The sequence below is a fragment of the Marmota monax genome, unplaced genomic scaffold (genome assembly GCF_021218885.2).
Source record: "Marmota monax isolate L192 unplaced genomic scaffold, Marmota_monax_Labrador192_F-V1.1 WCK01_AAM20220418_F8-fsc00012, whole genome shotgun sequence".
NCBI lineage: Eukaryota > Metazoa > Chordata > Mammalia > Rodentia > Sciuridae > Marmota > Marmota monax.
The window spans coordinates 25131638-25156250 of record NW_026695227.1 but is presented as its reverse complement, the minus strand read 5'-3'; the positions used below and the strand labels follow the sequence as shown (position 1 = coordinate 25156250).

Sequence of the window (24613 nt, the reverse complement as noted above, 5' to 3'; positions counted from 1 at the left end):
TTCCAGTCTATATATAGATAGCAAAATAAACATTATACTTGTGTTAGAAAAGTCGAAGGTAATTTATCTTTTAACTGCTTCTATTGTACATCACATTAGTATTTTCCCTACCATGAATTCTGGACTGATAAACTCTTTTTGTCTTCTTCCTCTGTGTATTCCTTTCTTACATCTCCCTCCCTCTCTATCCTTCTGGTTTCTAACTCCATTCTCCATTTTCCTTTCTTTATCCTAACCCTGTTTTCTGTTTCCCATGAACATTTATTGAGCACTTAGAACAGATTGCCCAACAGTTTTCTCAGTTTTTAAGGAATTTACAGTTTGGTGGTGGCGATTGTGATAGTGACTGTGTTTAATGGTGAGCTAATGAGAAACGGAACTCGGACTTAATCTTATGCCGATGTTCTAATGAAAATCTGTTTATCTCAGCTTAATAAGGATGAGAAAAAAATGAATATTTCTAAAAGTGAACATTTTTTGACATAAATAAAATATGACTGGGAGAGACAATAAATTGATAATAGCAGAACTATTTGGGGGACTCTTTGTGTCTAATTTTGCGTTCTTGATTCTAAGAGTGTTCTGAGAAAGACCTGTATGAGTTTAAAGGAAAGGTCATTATAAGAGGAGCAGTTCAATGAACATTTTGAAGGAGAAATGGCAAAATGTGGCAACTAGAACCTAAGTATGAGGGGAAGGTGAAAGAGTCCATGATGGTGTACAGGTTTGAGTGTGAATCATGGGCACTGGGAGGCTTCATTCACAATAGAAATAGGGGAACTGGTAACGGGAGAGGAAAATGATGAGTTTAGTTACATACATGTTGACTGTTAGGTGGCAATAGGACTTCTATTCACATTATCATTAACAATTTTTGGTAGTTTATATTATCATTAATTTCTAATATTCTTCTGGCATTATAAGTCTATACTGTATAAGTATTATAATCACTGATTTAATTTTTAAGGATTTTATGTTCGAGCAGGCAGATTATCATTTTTCCATGACATGCATGATCTTGCATTTTGGTTTGGTCTAAATTAGTTTTGGGTCATAATACACTGGTTATTAATAAAGGAGGAGACATCATTTTAACATTTGACTTAATGGAACAGAAATAGAAAGGAAAACATTGCATAGAAGTGATGTAATTGAGCATGGTAGTGCATGCCTATAATCTGAGCAACTTGGGAGGCTGAGGCAGGAGAATTGTAAGCCCAAGGTCAGCCTCAGCAACTTAGTGAGACCCTGTCTCAAAATAAATAATAAAAAGTACTGGAGGATGTATTTCAGTGATAAAGTATCTCCAGACTCCATCCCCAGTCCCCCCTATCCCCCTAAAATTAGTGACATAATTGAATTGGCAAGTATATTTGGAGTAATGACTTATATAGGGTATTTGCAAAGGTTACCTTGTCATTTGCTATACTACTTTTGTATAAGTACCAAGGAAATGTAATATAATTAAATATTAAGTCTACAAAATATTAATAGGTGCTGTTTTATAAATAAAATTTTATTTATTAAATTATAATGACAAAACAAGTTATGTTAAAGGGCATTGAGATATTAAGGAAATTATTTTTTTAATTGATTTTAAAAAAATAAATGACAGTGGAATGCATTACAATTCTTGTTACACGTATCCAGCATAATTTTTCATCTCTGGTTATATATAAATTATGTTGACACCAAGTCGTGTCTTCATACATGTACTTTGGATAATGATGTCTATCACATTTCCCCATCCTTGTTAATCCCCTGCCCCCTTCCTTTCCCTCCCACCCCTTTTCCCTATCTAGAATTCATCTATTCCTCCCATGCTCCTCCTTCCTACCCCACTATGAATCAGCCTCCTTAGAGAAAACATTTGGCATTTGTTTTTTTGTGATTGGCAAACTTCACTTAGCATTATTTTCTCCAGCGCCATCCATTTACCTGCATATGCCATGATTTTATTCTCTTTTATTGCTGAGTAAAATTCCACTGCATATATATGCCACATTTTTTTTTTATCTATTCACCCATCCACTGAAGGGCATCTAGCTTGGCTCCAATAGCTTTTCTATTCCCTTCTCTCCTACCTACCCAGTATAGTCAATGTTAAAAGTTTGACATGTGTGCTTCCAGACATTTTTGGTTCATTATATAAATTTTTGAATATGTACTTATATATTTTGAGAAATATTTTTTACAAAAATGGGAGCCAGTTTTACATGCTACTTACATTTTTAATTTATAAATGTGTCAGGGACATCTTTTCTTTTTTTTCTTTTTTTTTTTAAATTCTATTACTAGCCTATTACTTTATTTTATTTATTTGTTTTTATATGATGCTGAGGATCAAACCAGGGACATCTTTTCATTATCAAAACACATATACCTAATTCATCCTGCCTCATATCTCATATTCCAGTATTCAACAATTTTATGTTGAGAATTGTTAATTTATATAGTTTTTAATGTGGTCTCAGCTTTTTAAATTATAAGACCCTTTTTATTTTCCACTCAGTAATTAATAGATATTTTTGAATACTTAAAATTGTTAAAATAAGACATACATACAATTTTGTTAGTATACTCTGTAAAAATTTGAACATTCTGCAAACATTTTGTTACTCTTTGTCTTTTTATTGTTTCATATTAGAGGCAGATGTGTAAGTATTAAATATTTTGGCTATTCACTTTTGTGAAATATCTTTAGTCCTGTCCAACTTTTAATAGCTCTATATTGTATTCTTTTTTCCTCCCAGAAAATCAAATAAAGAAAACTGCTTTACGCTTTCACAACTATAGCAACATGAATGAAGATCTTAATATAAAGAAGGAAAGAGTTCTCAGATATACTTCAAAAAATATATCATTAGAAGATGAAAGAAGTCAATTACATTCCAGGAATAAACGTTTTTTATCATACCCAAGATATGTGGAAGTTATGGTTACAGCCGATGCTAAGATGGTTCAGCATCATGGACAGAATTTGCAGCACTATGTACTAACCCTAATGTCAATTGTAAGTAACTTATTATTACTTTTATATTGCCCAAAGCACTTATTTTTTTTACATAATTAAAACAATGTGTTTTTTCCCCAAACTCTTCATGCACACAAATTGTATCTAGAAATTAGACTTCACTGAAGTTTAGCTTAGAAAGATATATACCAGGAATACTATTCTGTTACTTGCACAACTTTCTAAATATTTGAAAATGTGTGAAACCATTGATAGAAAATGCTTGAATTGTTCTTTTCTGCATCACATGCATAGCTTCTGCCCTCTAGTGACAGGGAATATCCTTGTCACACTGATCTTTGAATCTGAATTTTAAAACTTTACCCTACTCAAGGGGAGAGTGTGTTTTTTGTACTGTTGCTACATTCCCTAAATCAGAAATTTGGACAAACAATCTTTTAAGTTATAAATATGTTTTTAGGGATAAAGAGATAAATTATTGCCAGTAAAGCTATCTTAGCAATCTCGGAGTAAAGATCACAATAGGTGTAAGAGTCTTTGATCTGATGTTAATTTCTCTGTTGAGCAATGTTGGTACCATTGTTCATAGACTGAAGTTCTAATGCTAGTGAAAAGCACCAGTTCTCTGTGAGAGGCAGCTTCCTATATCACATGTATACATGTGTGTACAAATATAAACACACACTCGTCATACTTCCTGAAACATTCTTGAATTTGGGTAGTTGCTTTAGAGTTATTACTAAAAGCACCCCCTTTTATTCTCATGAGTATTCTGATTTAGTTGACAAATGATACAGTCACCTATTTATGCAGATTCAGATAATTTGAACATATACCACAGCTAGAAGTACACATAGAGGGAATTTAGACCCAGTTGGTTGAAAAGACTTGGTTAAGACACATTTGTAGTACCTTTTCAATTTCCCTTAACCAGAAATTACCAGTTACATTTCTTGTAGCTTGAAGATCCTGAGAGTCTTATCATTTTACTTTACATTTTATCTTAAGTTTTTATAATTATATCATGTTCTATGCTGCCTAAATGTAGTATCTACAAAGTGGGTGCTCAATGAACATTACTGAAAGAATTTATTAGTGAATAAAATTAACGTAATATTTTTTTTCTGAATGTAGTATATTTTGGTAAACAAAAACAAAGATGATCCAAAGTAATTTTCTGCAATTATATAATATAAAACTCATTTTGTCTATTGAAATTGAAAGTTTTAAATGACACAGGGATATCTATAGATATTTATCCTGATGACATATTTTTACACTTCTGAATCCAAAATAATTATTTAGGTGTGTCATTATAAATGTGAGTGTGATGTACTTAAAATCAAGAAATTCTAATGAGAACTAGATGTGGAGGATGTCAGTTTATAAAGTAGGAAATGGTACTAATTAAATAGAATATTGGAATCAACTTTGCAATTGAAATGGTTTAAGTAGTGACACTTATTAAGAAAACTGGGTTAAGGGGAATATTGAAGGAAAATATTAGATTTTACAAATGAAACAGTTTTTGAAGCTGGTAAGAGACAGATAAATGATGTCAGTACTTTGGAGAAACTTACTAGAAGAAGTAAAGGAATACAAGAATAATTTTGGAATATTTGCATGCATTTTTGGTGCCATCACCACCCTCAAAAATATTTATTTTGATTTTACATGCAAATCAATTAAGATCATCACTGTTAAGAAGATATTGTGAAGTTGGGGTTGTGGCTTGGTGGTAGAGAGCTTGCCTAGCATGTGTGAAGCACTGCGTTCAATACTCAGCATCATATAAAAATAAATAAATAAAATAAAGGTATTGTGTCCATCTACAACAACAAAACGAAGATATTGTGGCATGTCATGAAGTAACTGAAGTTGGCTATGTGAGTTTTAAAGCTGAGTTCTTTGAGGGAGAAGCTAACGGTCTGACTTCATGGAGAGTCCTGTGTCTGATTTTGCTTGGAATAACAGACCAATGCATGTATACATGTTATTTCCTAGATTTTTAGTCCTACTAGAATGATAGCAGATTTTAGCTGAAGGTGGGATTTTTGTAGAAGCTGTCATCTGTTTTGCACTAAGTTTTCATTTACAGGGAGACAGATGCAGTAGGGTTGAGTAAAAGGGGAACATTCCAAATATAGGTGGAGTAGGAGGAAAAATTTAGGAGGGTCTCTCTTTTTTTTTTTTAAAAGAGGGAGAGGGAGAGATCTTTTTTAATATTTATTTTTTAGTTTTTGGTGGACACAACATCTTTATTTTATTTTTATGTGGTGCTGAGGATCGAACCTAGCCCCGCGCATGCCAGGCGAGTGTGTTACTGCTTGAGCCACATCCCCAGCCCCAAGGAGGGTCTCTTTTTGAGGATTTTTTTTCCTTTCCTTTTCTTTCTTTCTTTCTTTCTTTCTTTTTTTTTTTTTTTTGTTTGTGTGTATGTCGGCTTTCTTACTTAGAGGCCAAATTTCAGGTGACTTCTAAATATCTGGGTTTGGTGCTTTCTTCATTTTTCTTTCATTGAAAGAATGTTCAAATGAGAATATAGAGAAGTCATCAGATTATAAAGTACTCTATACACATTGTTGTTTTATTGGTAACAAACCAATCACCGCTATATAAATAATGTTGAACATGGGAGGCAACTTAGAAAAAAAAATGAAAGCTCTTACTGTTTGTGTGGGACTTTTAAAATTCTGGCATTGAAAGTCTCATAAAGTCTCTTTGCAAATCCTTCACACTTGGGCAAACTAAGCCAATTGGTCACATATGCAGAGTTTATCAAATCTAGTCCAGCTTGTTTTATCTCTACTTGTGAAGTCCATTTCCAAAGTTTCTCTAAAGAGGTGAGAGGAATGCATCCTCCACTTAAGTGTCAACAGCTGTTTCTGGCTGAAGAAAGAACCATGCAGGTTTTGCATGTTTTCTTCCCATTATTTTGGAAGGTACTGATTACATTATTCAAACATACATACTTGGATTATTGGTAATGTTCTGATTGGATCATCGTAATTTAGGAAAATGTGATTGAGATTTGGAATGTGATAGTAAGCTATTTGAAGGAAAGCTCAAAGTAAAGAAAAAGTTTTTATGCATTGAGTTCTTACATGTAATGGGAAAGTGATTGAATTAAGCTAATGGACTATAGACACAAAATTTAGAAAGAAGATCATTTACCTTTACCTATCCTGCACCAAGTAAACAAATGTGATATTTTGTTAAACTTTTTGACAGTTTAACAAAATGTCTGAAAACAATGATATAGAAAAGTGAATGTGATTTAATTTACTTTTTAGAGTTCCATGATATGTTGTGAATATAGCTCATGGATCTCTATTTTTTCAAAGGGTATCTGTAATTAGCAGCACTGGGAAAGAACACAAATGTGTATAACTAGTGAAATAGGTATATTAAATGAGCAGTCATATTCCAATCTTCTATTCTAAAGTTTTTATCCTCATATTTGGACAACAGCATCAAGTTAAAATGGCATTTATAGATATTATTAAACTACCAAAATACATGTAAGTAGAGCAATTATTTTCTTCAGCATGCTTATTTTGATATTCAGTGATATTTTATTTAATATACCTGAGGTATTTACTATAGGCCAGAAAGCTTCACATGCCATTGTGTTTACTAAGGCTTACTTCATAATATTCACATTGTCACACACTTAATAATGTAAATTTAAGAAAAATCATTTGAGCCTCAAGAATTCAGACGTAATTGCTATTATTAGAGGCATTTATTTCACTTGAATTAAATTAAATTTATATTTTTCAATTCCTTGGATTCCTGATGTTTTCAGTAAGGGGTAAATTTCAGCCACACTAAAATAAAAACTAATCATGAAAATGGATGGAATTCAAAGGCATCATGTTAAGTGAAATAAGCCAGACACAGAAAGACAAGTATCACATGTTTCAGTCATATGTGGAAACCTTAAAAAAAGAAAGAAAGAAAGAATAAAAGATGACCTTAAAAGAAAGAATCTACTTGGGGAGGAAAAGGGCATTGGGGGAAACAAGAGAGAGAGAGGGGAAGGGTAGGGGTAGAAGGGAGGGTGGGCATGATCAAAGCATGACACATGCATGTGTAGAAATGTCACAGTGGAAACCATAAATTTGCACAAATAATATGTGTTAATGAGTATAATAAAAAGTTCTAAAATATCATTCATACCCCCCAACATTACCTGGTTCATTCTAATTCAGTACACAAGGGCATTGTGGCCAAGGGGACCCAATGCTGTGGGTCAACATTGTTGCCAATATTAAGACCAAAATATGTAATTCCATTTTTCAGGGTTGAGCCAACTGTCTTGTAATTGGTAATAGAGATAAAATTTAAACCCAGTCTCTTGACTACATAGAACTTCTCCAATGCCATGGTCAAGTGACCCTGCAGGAGAGTAGCAATAGAGGTTAGGGAATGAGTTGAAACAGGGTTTGAAGTAGTTTTTATACCAAGAAATAATGATGAGAACTTGAGGTAAAATGCTGAAAACTTGCAAGATAATATGAAATAGTCAGAGCTTTAAAGTCAGACTGCCTAGGATAGAAATTGGGTTCTGTTGTTTACCAGTTGCCTAAACTTCAATACATTACTGAACTTCTCTGTATCTTAGTTTTCTTACTTGTAAAAAGTACACTATAATAGTTTCTATCTCATTGAACTTTTTAAAAATGAATTAATACATTTAAATTTACAACACATTGGTATGTAATAATCATTCAATATTTATTTTATGTATTTGTTCTTTACTTATTTATTGCTTATCATTTATGTACTTATTAGTAGTAGGGAACTAGTACCCTGCCATCAAGACTTTCTAATATAGGGCACTGGTTTTATGGATGAGAAAAGCACATTATTGTACATACTGATTCTAAAATTCTGTGAATACCAAATGAGCCATATGGCTATCCATTGATTAAATCATAGGTCAGTATTATTGAATAGAGTTACTCAGTGACAGTACCTTTAAACACCAAATGTAGTACAAGGTATACCTGTTGTGTATGAGCACACAACTGTTTTTCATTATTTGGGAAAAAAGAGACTTTATAAATACTTTTGCTATATGTCATTTGCCCTGTAATTTGACTTAGAAAATACCTACTTTTAAACTCATAGTATCAAAGGAAGTCTCTAAAGCCAGACATATAGGTATACTGGTTCTTATGGCAAATATATTTTTAAAAGTTGCATGTAAAATGAATATTTATAAATTCAACTATACATTTCCACAGCTCTCATTTTAAAGTGAGCAATACTGCAGTGCTAACAGACCTTCTTGAAATCACGAATCATCTGACTCACTGCCTTAACTTACTGTCAACCCCACTGGGGCTACTACCACTCTTGCCAAAAAATGCTACCACCAGAGCCAAAGGCATTACTGCTGGTAAAGATGACAAACCTGTAAGTATTTGTGGCTGCACCATTACAACAATAAAGGTGCTGGAATGTGTATTTGTGCCCATGCTGACCCAGCAGTGTCAGCAGCTCCAGAGATGCTTTTGGCTCTGGTTCTGATAGTGGTATCTTTGGCACTAGAGGCATTGACAGTAGTCATGTTCATGTTATATATTGTGTAGAAGAAGTTTTGGCTGATGGAGTGAGGGTCCTGGTACCCATTGCTTCTAGCAAACTGTAAGTTCTACAAAGCCAGGGACCATGTCCTCTTTTTATCTCCTGCAAACATTGCAAGGAGTAGATGCTGAACATTTGTTTATTAAACACATGAGGGAAGTAGTATTCCCTGAAGCAGTTAGCTGTCTTGGCTTGGTCAGTAGCTCATGAGAAGGTGATCTAGGCATCAGAGGTAGTTTTCACTGCACAGGTGGCTTGTGTCTAGACCGTGTGATGTCTCTGAAGGAGTACAAGGCAGAGGCATTGCCCGTGGAAGGCATTTCTTTTGCAGTGGTAACGTCTTTTTTTTTTTTAATTTGTTCTTCTTAGATATACATGACAATAGAGTATAATTTGATATGTACATGGAGTATGACTTTTTCTAATTAGATCCCATTTTTGTGGTGTACATGATGTAGAGTTACAGGGGTTGTGTATTCACATATGAACATAGAAAGTTATGTTCTGTTCATTTCACTGTCTTCCCTATTCCCATCCCTTCTCCCTTCATTTCATTCCCCTTTTTCAATCCAATGAACTTCTATTCCCCCTCTCCCCTTATTGTGTGTAAGCATCTGCATATCAGTTGTCAATCCAATGAACTTCTATTCCCCCTCTCCCCTTATTCGGTGTGAGCATCTGCATATCAGAGAGAGCATTTGGCCTTTGGTTTTTTGGGATTGGCTTATTTCACTTAGCATGATAGTCTCTAGTTCTATCCATTTACTGGCAAATGCCATAATTTCATTCTTCTTTGTGACTGAATAATGTTCCATTGTGTGTGTGTGTGTGTATGTGTGTATGGATATATACCACATTTTCTTTATCCATTCATCTGTTGAAGGACACCTAGGTTGGTTTGTGATAACCTCTTTGAGGGATATAAGAAAAGAATATGAATTTGGAAAGAGGATAGCACCTTAATATGAATCATGAACTGAATCCATCCAGAGTGCCTCATAGATTTGCATGTCAGTCTTGGACAATTGAGGGTTATATTCTAATTTACGTATGGCCTCTTCTACAGCTATTTGTATGATTCTAGATGAATCTACCTCCATGTATTAAAGTAGTGTTAAATGTCAAAAATAATCAGAATTGAAAATATGCAACTATGGAAAAGAATATAACATAAAACTACCAGAAAAGAATATGACAAATTTACAATTTTATGGAATATTGTGGTCATTTAAACTGTAGATAAGACCCAGAATAAAGTGAATTTCTTGTTGAATCATCCCTAACAGTAGTTTCTAGAATCTATTATGCTGTCAAATCACTTAGGATTTTGTTTAAGAGGGTTTTGAGAGTTTATATTTCTTACCAGTTCTAGGTGATGTGGATGCTACCAATACATGGACCAATCTCAGTAGCAAGGTTTAGGATACTGGTTCTCAAACTTTTGTTTCACTATAGGGACTTTAAAAAGCGTCTTTAAAAAGAGCTGATGCCCATTTCACAGCCATAGAGATAGATCCTAATTTAATAGATAAAGAATGTGACCTGAGGGCTGGGGCTGTAGCTTAGTGGCAGAGTACTTGCCTAGCATGTGTGAGGCACTAGGTTTGATCCTCAGCACCACATACAAATAAACAAATAAAATAAAGGCATCTGTGTTCATCTACAACTACAAAAAAAAAAAAAAAAAAGAATGTGACCTGAACATGAGAATTTGTAAAAGTTCTCTAAGAGACTTCACTGTGCAGTTAAATTGGAGAATAGATGCTCTAGGACTGGTTTCAATTTGTTTTGAGAAGAAATTTTCATTTTAGACATATAATCCTACTTTTTTTTTTTTCAGGTTGCAGCAATCTACAAGGACTCAAGTATTGGAAATCTTATAAACATAGTAATTGTAAAATTAATTGTAATTCACAATGAACAGGTAAGGACAGATCTAAAATGTAATTTTATTTATGGTAGTCTTTGTTTTGGGGGGGGGGTGGTTCCGGGGATTAAACTGAGGGGCACTCGGCCACTGGGCCATATCCCCAGCCCTATTTTTTGAATTTTATTTAGAGATAGGGTCTCACTGAGTTGCTTAGTGTCTCGCTGTTGCTGAGGCTGGCTTTGAACTCATAATCCTCCTGTCTCAGCCTCCCAAGATGCTGGGATTACAGGCATGCGCCAACGCGCCTGGCTGTGGTAGTCTTTTAATAGGGTTTTATGTAGACCACAGAACTCTTATTAGAAATTTCTAAAAATTTACTTTAAAAACTTAATTTGAAGAGGAGTGATGTTACCCTTTTCTGTTGTGATGAATGGAAATAAAATAGGATAACAAAAGTGTTGAACTGAGCTAAGGAAGTAACAAAAAACAATTCATTTTTACAATCCTAAGATTGAAGGATTTTAAATGTGTTAATTTTTAAAGTTATTTTGCTAATTAGATTCAATTTTGATAACAATGTTTTAGATGTTGCTAAAATATATTTAAATAAAACTGTGAAGGAGAAATTATGCCACATGTTCATTGGAAAATACTGTTTGATAAATTGTGTGGGTGCCAATAAACTTGGGAGGAGAAGAGGGAGAATATAAATGTTTTGACATCATACTGAATCGCTTATTATCTTGTGTAGGAAGGACCAGTCATCAGTTTTAATGCAGCTACCACATTACGCAACTTTTGTTTATGGCAGCAAACTCAAAATGTTCTTGATGATGCTCACCCTTCCCACCATGATACTGCTGTCCTTATCACCAGGTACAGTTTTGTAAATAACCCTTCAAACTGCAATTCTTTACTCTCTTTCCTGCATGATGACTGATACTTCTCATTACTTTAATTCTTTGTCAATAATAAATGGAATTGATCCATGGAAACATAATAAAATCATCTTTTCTTTCAGACTAGAATGCTAGGTAGTTCCTTAGGAATGAGCAATTTCAGGTTATTGAATAATAGTTTAGTCTAAACCAAAAACTTTATTACATAAAAGACAGAATGAGAGAATTAAGAATAATATCTGGAAATTAACAGGAATAATATCTGGAAATAAACCTAAGTTAACCAGGGTAGGTTTTATTTGTTTCCTTATTGATGTTTCAGTTGCTTCTGAGAAAATAGTGTCTAAATTTATTTGATTGTCCCCTTTTGGACGACCTGTACTCTTTCTTTCTATCTGTCTATGTATCCATTTATTAATGAATCCATCCATCTATTCCTTGTTTTAATGTTTACTGCATATCATAATTACCAGATTACCTTTGCTAGGATTGTTTTTAATCCTATTTATTTATAATAAAAACAGGTTCTGATATTATAAAATTGTTTCCATTTTATGAGTACATATGTACACTGCTAAATCACATCTTGTTTCTGCAGTACTAATACTATCAGATCATATAAATCCTAGGTTTGTTATTTGGTTGGTTGGTTGGTTTACCAGTGAAAACCTTTCACTTGGGAGTCAACCTCAAGGAAATGAGGTTGACTAGAATTTTGAAGTAAAAATCTTTACTTCATGTAAAATAGCTGCCATATAGCTCATGTAATTTATCTTTTTTTTAAATTAAAGCAGAATTGACTTAAATTACAAATAGTGCTCTATCATAGTCCATGGTCCTGCTCTGCATTGTATTTGGATATCAAGCTGCAAAGATTGGGGGATTATAGATTTAATGGGAGGAAGAAATGGCCATGGAAAAAGAACATAGAAAAGAGATAAGAGAACTTTCAAATTGAATGATCAGGGACTAAATAATGCAGAAGTAAAAAATTTAAGCAACATGGTAACATTTAAACAACATTATTTTGTATAACATAAATACATAAAACATTGAATTATTGATAAGAAGGTTAGTAATGTTATATATACTGTGTAAAGGTAGGGAGGTAAACTATCCATCTACTCAGAATGTTTTTCATTGGACTTGGTTAAAGCCTCAACTGTTTTTTGACATGCTTATATAGAGTATGCCTTTTGATGTTCACGAATGTGCATAAACATTTTGAGAGCTTTTTGATGTTAGCTATGGTAATAGTTTTATTTTTGTTTTGGCTAATCATAAAAGTATTTTCTGAAAATGTTTAAAAATGTATCTTTTATTTTAAGGGAAGACATTTGTGGAGCTAGAGAGAAATGTGACACATTAGGTAAGTTTTTAACAGTTAAACTTAGCTTATATAATTGTTTATTAAATTGAACAAAAGTACTATTTAGATTGTTTTCCTTTTATTTGAAATTTCAATAATTATTATTAGTTGTATTAATAAATAATTATACTTGTCACTGTTATTTAATTTTGCCTCTATAATTTTATAGAATAACAAGAACTACTAATTTCCAATTACTAAAGATAACTGCGGTATGAATTTGATGTACTTGATTTAAAGTGTTTTATTATGTAACATTTGATTCATGAGAAATAATACTTAATAACCTACATGCCAGTTTAAAGCAAAATAATGAAATGGATGGCCATGAATCTATCACTAGATTTAATGGTTAGTTTGGTACTATTACATGGCCTGTGCTCAATCCTTATTACATTTCTCTGCTTCTGTCCTAGAAGTAGCTACTACCATGGATGTTCATCTTTTGAAGAATAGTAACATTACATATGTATGTGTTTCTAAACAAGAAATCATTTGCTTTTACTTCTTTTAAAAATTTGGAGCCATAGTTTATGTGTTTTCACTAATGTAAAATATTTCATCCACATTTTATCAATATTCTATTAGTGGATATTTGGGCTAATTCTAGCTTTTTTTTCTGTCATGAATCTTGCCATAAGAGCTATGGTATATTCCCTAGCATTAGAATTGTGATGTTACTATGTGTGCTAATGCAGGTTGAGCACCCCTAATTCAAAATGCTCCAAAATCTGAATCTGCCTACATGACATTCCAAAAGTTTCACATTTTGAAGCATTTTAGAATTTGGATTTTTGGATTAGGAATTATTAACTGTAAATTCTGTGCAAATATTCCAAAATCTGAAAACTTTTCAAGTCTAGAACATTTGGTTCCAATCTTAGAACATGTGTTATAAGTATTTTGGATAAGGAATACTTAACCTGTGTTCAACTTTGTAAGACATAGCAAATTATTTTAAAAAGTGGTCATACCAATTTACATATTTTCAGTAGAATATAAGCATCAATTTGATAGTATCCTGTCAATACAGGTTATCTTCAAGTTTCTCATTTTTGCTAATCAAAAGATAATATATATCACAAAAATCATAATTTTCATTTCCCTGATTGTTAACAAGTTTGAAAACCAATTCATATATTTATTGGCAATTGATGTTTACTTTTCTATTAGGAATGAAATAAGAGAAAAAAATATGGTACTTTTTTTGTGCTGTGGTATTCTTCCTGATTTTTTTAAATTTAGTTATAGATGGACACAATATCTTTATATTTATATCTATATATATATATTTATATATATAGTGCTGAGGATCAAACCCAGCACCTCATATGTGCTTGGCAAGTGCCCTACCACTGAGGTACAACCCCAGCCCCACTGTTTTTTAGTTGTTGTTTTTTTAAATCACTTCTTGATATTAAACCTTTTGTGTTTTATATAAGTATTTCAAATACCTTTTAACAATTTGTTGTTTGTTTTTTATTTTGTGTGTAAAAACAGATAATTTAGAAATCTCTTCTTTTACGGTTAGTACTTTTGTATCCTAAGAAACCCTTCATAAAACCTTTAGAACCAGCATGTAAAATCCTCATAAAGCATTGATCTGTTCATTTAAGTAGGACTTTAAAAATGTCAATATATATTATTTTCTTCAAGATCCTGTATTTAAAATATATTATGTCTGATAACACAGTTGCTACCCAACTTTCTCCTATTGGATATTTGATAGATAGATAGATACATCATTTTCTCCAATTTTTCTTTTCTTCCTTCCTTCCTTCCTTTCTTTCTTTTTTTTTTTTTATTTGCCGGGAGGGGGGTCAGTACCAGGGATTGCACCTAAGGACACTTAACCACTGGGCCGCATCCCCAGCCCTCTTTTTGTATTTTATTTAGAGACAGGGTCTTGCTAAGTTGTGTAGGGCCTTGCTAAGCTGCTGAGGCTGGTTTTGAACTCGTGATCCTCTTGTCCCAGCTTCCTGAGCCATCCTCCAATTTTTTTGTTGTCCTTACATACTAGTTTTATTTTATTTTTTTCTCTTCTTGGAAACAGCATAGGATTTTTTAAAAAAAATATTAACTATAGTAAACCTTTATTACTCTATTTCCATTTGTTGTTATTATTACTATTATTGAGTTATAATTACCATTTTCTGTTCATCACATTTTGTTCTATGCTAGCCTCACAGCCACCTTTTTTTGGTCTTTCTCTAAGTTTATTAAGAGTTAAATTAGTCTTATTATCCCATTTTTCCTTTACAGATTACAAAAATATATACACTATTTTACTATTTTTGGAGGTACTCTGGCTTTTTACTAGAAGAAATACCTTACCTGTCTACAGCTCTCTCCTAAATAAATGATGCTTGTACTAACTTTGTTTAGCTTCTTCCTAACTTACCTGGCATTCTTGTCCACTATTTTATTGGTGTCATTTCATAGCCTGCATATTGGGTGTCATTGTGCTATATTCAGCATTTGTTTAAATCTGTTCCCATGTTTACAAAATTTTCATAATTTCATCTTTCTTCTCAAATCTTGTTTCTGAAGTTGTTTTCCTTTTTTCCTCATTTATATTCTTTAAAATTATTCTTTAGTGATGATGTACTAGTGGCAAATTTTTCAAAATTTGAATGTTATTGGAAATGTCTTCAATATACTCTCAGTTTGAAAATATAGCTTTGTAGGTACCAATATTAGGTTGACAGTTATTTTCTTTCAGTATTTCTAATGTCATTGTTTTGTCATCTGGATTTTGCTATTGAGAATTGCAGCCTGTTTAGTTGTAGATTCATCGATGAGCTGTTTTTTTTTTTTTTAATAAGATCCTCTTCTTGTCTCAGATATAATGTAGTTTCATGAAAAATTTGCCTTAATATGGATAGATTTCTTTTTATTTATCCCATTTGGGAAATATTGTGATTTCAATATCTGCTGATCACTATCCTGCATCATTTCTGAAAATTGTCATTTGTTTTTCATTGTATTATTTCAAATTTTGTTATTTAATTCTATCTGTTCTTACCTTGGGTTTCAGATTATATCTGTGTTGAATTCTTATTCTTTTCTCCATACCTTCATTTCTTTATCTCTTCAAGCAGCTCTATATTCCATTTTACTCTCTCTCTCTCTCTCTCTCTGGTTGTATCTAATTAGATGTTTAACTAATCCTTCAAAAATCCTTCAAAATTTGTATTTTAACATAAATTTTAATTTAAAATATGCTGTTTAATTCTTAATTGCAATTTATTTGTTCATTTTTTACATTTTAAAACATTTTTTTCATATTTGTAATTGAATTTCATGTTTCCTTAAACATTTTATATGGAGTAATTTTATATTAGTCCCTGAAAACTCCCACATATGAAATTTTTCAGAGCCAGATATGTCATTTCTGCTTTCTCTTTGTTGACTTGTTTGTGTACATTGTGAGCTCACATTTACTTAATATTAACCCAGGGGATTGGGACATAGCCAGTTCAAAAAGTGTGTTTTCCTCAAGAGAGGATTTTGTAGGAATCCAAAGAATCTTCATTACTTGGGTCCTTGGATTAATTCAGGAAACTCAGGATTTAGATCCACCTTGAAGCTTCCTATAGCAAGCCCTCACTCTTTGAACCATATTGCTTTTATCAGTATTTACTACCACAGTAGCTTCTATTCTTAACTATTTATTGCTTACCATTTAGGATTTAGTTCAGAATACGAATGTGTGTATATGTACGTATGCCTGCATTGCATAATTATTTCAGGGAGCAAGAGAGAGGGAGAATGTCTGTGTTTGGTTTCAGAGGTGAAGATTATATTTCTTAGTAAATCATGCAGCTCAGCATTCACTAAAAAATACTTGTTCTTAAACATCTAATTTCTTTATGTTAGGTGATCCCTTAAAAACTCTCTTCTTACTCAGTTGTGGAATTAAATGTCTGATGCTCTTAAGTTTTATACAACTGAATTCCCCCCTCCCTACAATCTGTTCTCTGTATTAATTAGGTATATTTTATGAATCAATCATTTTATAAAAATCTCTCAGTTATATTTCTTATTATATCTGTGTCTTGTCAAATCTTTATTAAAGTTTATTAAACTTTATTAAATTGTTAGGTGCTAGACATTCTGGACTATTCCTGTAGAAGTGGGTGGTCTTCAAGTCCTTATTTATGTTTTTTGTAGTTTTCAGGCACTCTATGCAAATAAACTATACTGCCATTTAGAAATAAAGACTATGAAAGTGAAAGCATATTATCCATTAAATCAGTAGTAATGATGATAGTTATAGCTACAATATCTGAATGCTTCCTATGTATCTTACATCATGTAAAGGGGTTTTATAATTTAATTTATTTAAGCTTCAGAGTAAACTATAAGGTCAATACTAGTATTATTCTTGTGTTATAGATGAGGATAAATAATTTACCCAAGGCTTTTCAGCTTATGTTAATTATTCATTTTATTTTCTCATCTAAAATATATCAAAAATAAATTCAGAGGTTATTGGTGATATGGTGAGTGTTGGTTAATAATTGCTAGGCTTCCTGGTGTATCTCCTTTGTATGTATTGTTGCCTTGACCCATGAGAATGTTTTACAAAATATGTCGAAAAATGTTTTCCATTCTTCAAGAGGACTGAATTAGATGTCTATGGAGTGTTTTCTTCTTCTAAACACATAGAAACTGTATCATGTTTGGGCCCAAGCTTACTTATTCTTCTCAAACACTTTTTAAAAAAAAACAGAATCTGCTTGAGTGTAACTAGACATGAGCCATTACCTGGCTGCCTGGTACCATAATACTAATCCTTCACTTCAGTGCTTCTTGGTGTTGACCATTTATAGGAGTGTTTGAGCCTGGTGTGTAGTCACATGTAATATATATCCTCACAAATCTGTTATGGACTAAAATGTTCAGTTTAGAATTTTATATTTTTAATCATGAAACAAAAAGTTTGGGTGATAATAGAGTTGATATTGTGTTCAAATATCTATACATCTCTGAAAATAAATATATTAAAATTGAGCTACTGGGCAGACCTTTAGAAATACTAACTAAGGCATGGGAACAGCAATATATCCATGAAGAAAACATGTTCCTATTGAATTTATTCTGACAACAACAACAAAAAAAAAACACATAACATGGGAATTGGCTAAAAAGTTATACATGCAAGTATGAATTTTAGGATCTTAAGGACAATAGGAATTTCCTTATATTCTCTATAGAAGTTTGTCCAAGAATTAATTTAATTTCTTTCTTTCTTCCTTCCTTCCTTCCTTTCTACTTTCCTTTCTTCCTTTCCCTACTTATGGTCTTGATTCTAAATATGAAAAAAACCTTTTAGTAATAGGTTCAGAAAGAGGACAAATCTTTCCGTTTTTGGTTAATGAACTTGTTTGATTTTGACTTTTTTTTCCCAGTCCTTTTAGATTCCTTAATTTAATTTTCATTTCTCTAGTGTACAACAGAGCATTCTATTGTTTTAAATTGTTAGAAAATCTATCTAAAATGCTAGGAAGATGTTCATGTTTTTAACTTTTGTGAATCAAAGATTACCTTGAAAAAGGGAGCTAAAAGCACAGTAGCTAATACAAATCTACTCATTCTATATTAAGAAATTTCTAAATGCAGAAACTTTGTAATAAGAAATGCTAATCTTTTTTTGTATTGTCTTGAGAAATGCTAATCTTTTATATGAAAAATCTTTTCTTTTGTGAAAGGAATCATAGGAGGGCATATAAATTGACAACTAAATATTGAATGATAGCATTAGTAAAGAATATAGTATTATGTAAATTGAAAAAAAAATGAAAACCTAACTTGAATAATGATGGAATATGTATTATTCTAATGAATATTTATTTTGAATTTCTTATCTATGGTTTTAATCAATTTATTTATTTATTTATTTAGAGGTTCTAGGGATTGAACCACTGAGCTCCATCCCCTGCCCTTTTAAATTTTATTTTGAGACATGATCTTCCTAAATTGCTGAGGGTAACCCCCAGAATTGCTGAGATTACAGGCATGTACCACTGTACTCAGCTTCTTATCTATATTACTTTTAGAGGACTCTATATAAACCATAATTATTGCTGCCTTTGGTATACAACCAATTCATACTATCTTGATCTTTCAACAGCATATTTGAGTTGCCCACTAATTTTTATATAGGAGTGAGTAGATTCTGATATATAATAACAGTTTCTATTGCTGAAATGTTACAAAATTACTGAGTACTTACAATAATTCTTATATCATAATCATTTTATTTATTTCAACATATATTAAGTGGCAGGCACTATTTTAGCCACTTAACGTTTTACTCATTTAATTATCAGGCAACAATTAAATATTTGTATGCTGTTTTAAATTTAAAAATTAAAAGCACTTTATATACTTGTAAAGTTCTGTGCTATTTTTTCTTCTCTTGTTAGTTTTTCTGTTACCAGTTAATATATTCATTACCTTTCCTACTGCCCACACAATACCAACTATATTTTTCTTTTCTTATATTTTAAAAAATTATATGATCACCCCATATTTTTTGGATTATTTCTTAAGTGAAAGAGTCCAATAATTCCCTAAGCTGCAGAAAAATCAATCCTTTGTTTAACTTTTAAAGAAAGTTTGATATTAACAGCTCACTCTGTACTCATTTCTAAGGAGTAATAACAATGGTTAAATGCTTTAAAATTTAGGTCTTATTTTATGATTTTGATGGTTATTTCCCATTTTGATGAAGTACAAATGTAAAATTTTTCAGGCTTAGCAGAATTAGGTACCCTGTGTGATCCCTTACGGAGCTGCTCTATTAGTGAAGAAAATGGACTTAGTGCTGCCTTTACTATAGCCCATGAACTTGGGCATGTGTAAGTACCTTCTATTCCCTCAGTAATGTGCCTTCTATTTGTCATTGTACAGAATACCTAAAACTCTATCTTCAATTGAGTAGTGAACACGTTTATTTCTTTATAAAATAATTTTTATCCTTGCAGTGCTACCTCTAGCTCTTTTGTGTTCTGTTAGGTCAAACAGACTGTATAAATCAACAGACTTAGCAAAGAACTAGAACTTGACAATTCTTTTATTTGATTTACTTTATTGGATTACATGACGAGCATTTCTTGCCTCTATTCCTTGTTACCCTATACATGACCAAGTATTGTCCAAATACCATCTTATGGGAAGGCCTGCAGGGGCTCCTGGTGCTGAGGAAATCGCACACAATTTCTTACTCTTATAGTTCAGAGTCTCAACAGTGGACATAGCCCATGGAAATTTCTATTTGTTAAAATATTTTTAAAGCCCCCCCAACACTCTATATTTTCTCATAAAAATTTGTGATTCTGCTATCTATTCCTGCTTTACTAAAATTCTGCTGGGACTCTATGCTGTAAGAATGGAGGCCATGATTTCCCATGATGTCTTTTGAGCATCCATTAAAAATCAGAAATCCCTACAACTCATCCTCTGAAAAACAATTTCAACTGTACCCCCAGAGTATATCCTGAAGTTTCTTTTGTTACTTTGCTAATAAGAAACTGAGGCTGAATTACCTCCTGTAGTTTTATCACATTTTTTTTCTGATTATTCCTCAAGATGTCATTAGAGCTTTTATGTAGAAAAATTTGAAATGGACATAATTTTTAGTTAACTAGCACCTTTTCAGTTCCCTTTTAGCATAGTTATGTCTTAGCCAGTTTTGTAAGTTTGTTGAAGAGAGCACCTACAGACTGTTGAAGTATTGCAGCAACAAGTAGGAAGTACCATTTGCTAGTCTCCAAAGCTGACAAGTCATAGAAGCCTTTCTCTCAAAGAGTGCTTAGAATTTCTTTTCTTCCTTAGAAACTTTAGGTGTCTAGAATATGGGTAAGTAGTTCAATTGAAACAGTGTTTTAAATACAAGTCTCAGCATGCAAAAACCTGAATTAGGCGATTTTGGTGATTCTTCTAAACTTGGGTTTCTACTTGAGTCTGTAAAAGAGTGTAGGACTTGTGGTTAACCTGCTTAATATTTAATATTTTTGCTATCACTGTGAAGTATTGGTTGTCCTTTGGAAATTTTTTATTATTCTAATTCAATCCATTTTACTTAATAATTGTAGAGCAGAAACAGTAGTTAGGTTGTTTCATATAATACAGATGAATAGTATAGAATGATTTGGAGTCAGGGATTAAAGAAGTCTTTTGGATACTGTATGAACATTCAAAGACCTAGAATGTTAATGGGGTATCGCCTTACCTAATATGTCCACGTGTATCTCTAGGATATCCTTGTTGAAACCTGCAGGCATTTTTATGTGAATGCTATGCTTGTGTTGTGAGGAGGTGAGCCAGATTCCAAATATTTTTATTGTTTAGACTCAGATGCCAAGTTGACAGTGCAGCTGATCACAGGTATAATCTAGTGCTTCTCAGAAATCCTGTGCTTCCAAACATGAAATTATACTGCCTTATGGAGTGATCAAGAGTGAAAAAAATCCAATATAATCAGATTAATATATTTCTTCATTATATTATAGTATAAATATGAGATATGTTACGAATGTTGTGTTTATTTTTGATAGTATTCTTTAATTCATGTTTTTATTTTTAGATTTAATGTTCCACATGATGATAGTTTTAAATGCAAAGAAATTGGAATTAAACATCAGTATCATGTAATGGCCCCAACTTTAAATTACCACACGAGTCCTTGGACCTGGTCAAAATGTAGTCAGAAATACATCACTGAATTCCTAGAGTAAGTCTGAATTTATATTTCTTTAGTTGAGTAATTGGTTATTTACTACTAGATTACGAGATATGAAAGGTGTATTCTTTAATTCATGTTTTTATTTTTAGATTTAATGTTCCACATGATGATAGTTTTAAATGCAAAGAAATTGGAATTAAACATCATTATCATGTAATGGCCCCAACTTTAAATTATGAAAAATTTGTTTTTCATTGTTTAGACTTAAGCTTACTTTCACTGCACAAATGGATATTTAAAAAAAGAAAAGCATGTATATACATATAATTTCTCTCCTTTTAAAAAATATTTTTATTGTAGTTCATACCTACCTGTCATGTTTTTTTTTTTTTTTTTTTTTTTAAATATTTTATTTATTTTTTAGTTTTCGGCGGACACAACATCTTTGTTTGTATGTGGTGCTGAGGATTGAACCCGGGCCGCACGCATGCCAGGCGAGCGCGCTACAGCTTGAGCCACATCCCCAGCCCCTGTCATGTTTTTTATTTGAACTCTTTATTATGATGAAAACTCTAATTGGGAGAAACTTAATGGCAATCACAGCTTCCTTATGTGCTTTTGAGTTTTTCAGAAGTTATTAGTCATATTTTGGGATGAGTTGAATGGCTGAAGTTTGGATGCTCCTAAAGAACGGAGAATAGTTCTAAAGTCAATTATGAGTTACACAGTTAATGTAGCTGTGAACAGGCACAGAGACATGGAGCCTCCAACTTTGCATACTCTTCTGGAGGCCCTTTCTAACTCTGAAGAGAGGAGGCAGATAAAGTTTTCTTGCCTTCTCATTTACCTTCTGCTAATTTTCTCTACTTTCCACTTTTTTATTTTCATCTAAATGGTGTTTCTATCACTGAAACTTAACCAAATGCAAACCTAAGCTCTTTACAGAAAATCTTTTCTCATAAATGCATTGCTCCTTTATTTTTTCTACTGTTATATACAGTCTAATCACCAATTTAACAGTGTTAGTATTTTCTATAGCTACCTTTCTCTTGATGAAAACTATGGGAATTAGTTAACTTTGCTTTAGAATGTATGTTCATAAGTATGACCTATAATTACAACCAGCAGAGAATCATTTATCTTTATATGGGAATTTAATTTAAAAACCCAACATATAGTTTCTGATCTGTACATAGTTCATCTAGCTTTTTTCTATGATTAACTAATGTATTGATAAAAAATACCACTGAGTGTGCTTTTTTTTTCAGAAACGAATAATATTTTTATTCTCTTCAATGGAGATTTTATACATGTTCATTTTATTGAAAAATTAAAATGCAATTTTAGCCAGCAAAAGTTTCCAAAAATATTTCTTTTAATTATTATTACAGTGGAACGAATTATTGCTTTTAGCACAGTTGAAGTAGCTGAACATTTTCACAGAGTTTTCTATAGATTGGGCATTTCATAAAAAAAGGAGTGACATACATATTTCCCATGCTATTTACTGTTTTTCTAAGTAATTTAAATATATCATGTATAATCATGCATTCCTTAGTGTTGGGGATACAGTTTGAGAAGTACCTCACTAAACAATTCATCATTGTGTCAACATCTTAGAACATGTTTTCTCAAACCTGTATGATGCAGGTCATTCACTAAATGTAACCTTGATGTAATCAAGAAACACAGTAAACAGAATATAATGTCAGGCTGTTGCTAGCATAACAGCAGAGTTTCACAGTAAATTTTATTATAAAGAGGAGTATACTAAAATAAAGATTGAAACGTGTAGTATAGTAAATACATAAAACCACTTATTATCAAGTATGATATACTGAACATAGTTGCATGTTCTACACTTTTATACTACTGTCAGTGCAGTAGGTTTGTTCACACCAGCATCACCACAGACGTGTGAGTAATGTGTTACACTACAACATGATGACAGCTATGATGTCACTGGGCAACAGGAAGTTTTAAGCTCTGTTCTAATCTTAATGGCACCACTATCTCATAGGAGGCCCATCATTGCCTAAAACATTGTTATGTGGCATGTGACTATACTCTAATAGTAAATGACAAGACATTACCACTCTCAATTCAGAGATAAGGAGACCCAGGCTCAGGGAGATTAAGTATTCTAGGAAGTGGTGGCACCAAAATGTAAGCTCCCAAAGCCAGTGACCTTGACTGTGCTGTGCTCTCTCTCCTTGAGAAACACGAAACTTGGAGATAGCATGAGACTTTTTGAAATTCCTTTTTTGTTGGTTTAGAACTAAAACCGTGCTCTCAAATGATTTGAAAACTAATTTTTATTTTTTCCATATTTTGACAGTTTGGACATTATATTTAAGACATTACTACTGGATAGCAAAGTAGACCCAACTTTGTGATATAAATTATATTGCAATGAATTTATGTTTATTTCTTGTCATTAAATTTTTTTGTGTGTGGTATTGGGGATTGAACCCGGGGTCTTGTATATTGAAGCAAGTTCTCTACCCTGAGCTACATTCCCAGCCTATTTTTTTTTTATTTTTTATTTTTTAGTTTTGTATTGTGCAACTTGGGAATCAAGCGCAAACAATCATACTAAAAATCCCTTGTAAACTGTGAGGCTGTCTTATGCATGTTGACATGCATTGGTTTTTAAATTATGGAAAATATTCTTCTTGAAAGTGTAAGAAAAACAGCAAATGTGATGAATGTGGTACTGAAATGTATCCACTTGCATTCACAACATGTTATTTTCTGTCACTGGTACAGCACTGGCCATGGAGAATGCCTTCTTGATAAACCGAATGGAAGAATATATGACCTGTCTTCACAACTGCCTGGGTTAATGTATGATGTAAACAAACAGTGTGAGCTTATGTTTGGTCCTGGATCACAAGTGTGTCCTTATTTGGTAAGAAAAATTCTGTCCCTTTGTTCAAGAACTACCGTAAAGTTATAGTTAGTATATATTTCAAAATTTATGTTTATTCTCTTGAATGGAAGAGAACAACTGTCTTTAAATCTCTGAAAAATCTGGAATTTGGAAGAAAGTGGGTAAAAATAAAAAACTAAAACTAGTTGAGTTCTTATTGTTTACCAGGTACTATGTGAGATACTTAAAATTTGTTAATTCTCACAGATTCCTGCGAAATACTCTCATTTAGAAATTTGAGCCCTAGAGTAGTAGTAAAATTTTAAAATTAAAAGTCTTCAA

General features: G+C 32.3%; 1 protein-coding gene across 1 annotated transcript in view; it reads left to right on the top strand.

Moving 5' to 3' along the window:
• The window catches only part of Adamts20 (ADAM metallopeptidase with thrombospondin type 1 motif 20), a 165207-nt gene that overhangs the window by 29796 nt on the left and 110798 nt on the right, over positions 1–24613 (top strand). The window contains exons 4-10 of the mRNA XM_046436199.2: positions 2754–3013; positions 10410–10493; positions 11191–11315; positions 12667–12707; positions 19468–19573; positions 21301–21447; positions 24169–24310. Of these exons, the coding sequence (XP_046292155.1) occupies positions 2754–3013; positions 10410–10493; positions 11191–11315; positions 12667–12707; positions 19468–19573; positions 21301–21447; positions 24169–24310 (905 nt within the window). The remainder of the gene's footprint in view (positions 1–2753; positions 3014–10409; positions 10494–11190; positions 11316–12666; positions 12708–19467; positions 19574–21300; positions 21448–24168; positions 24311–24613) is intronic.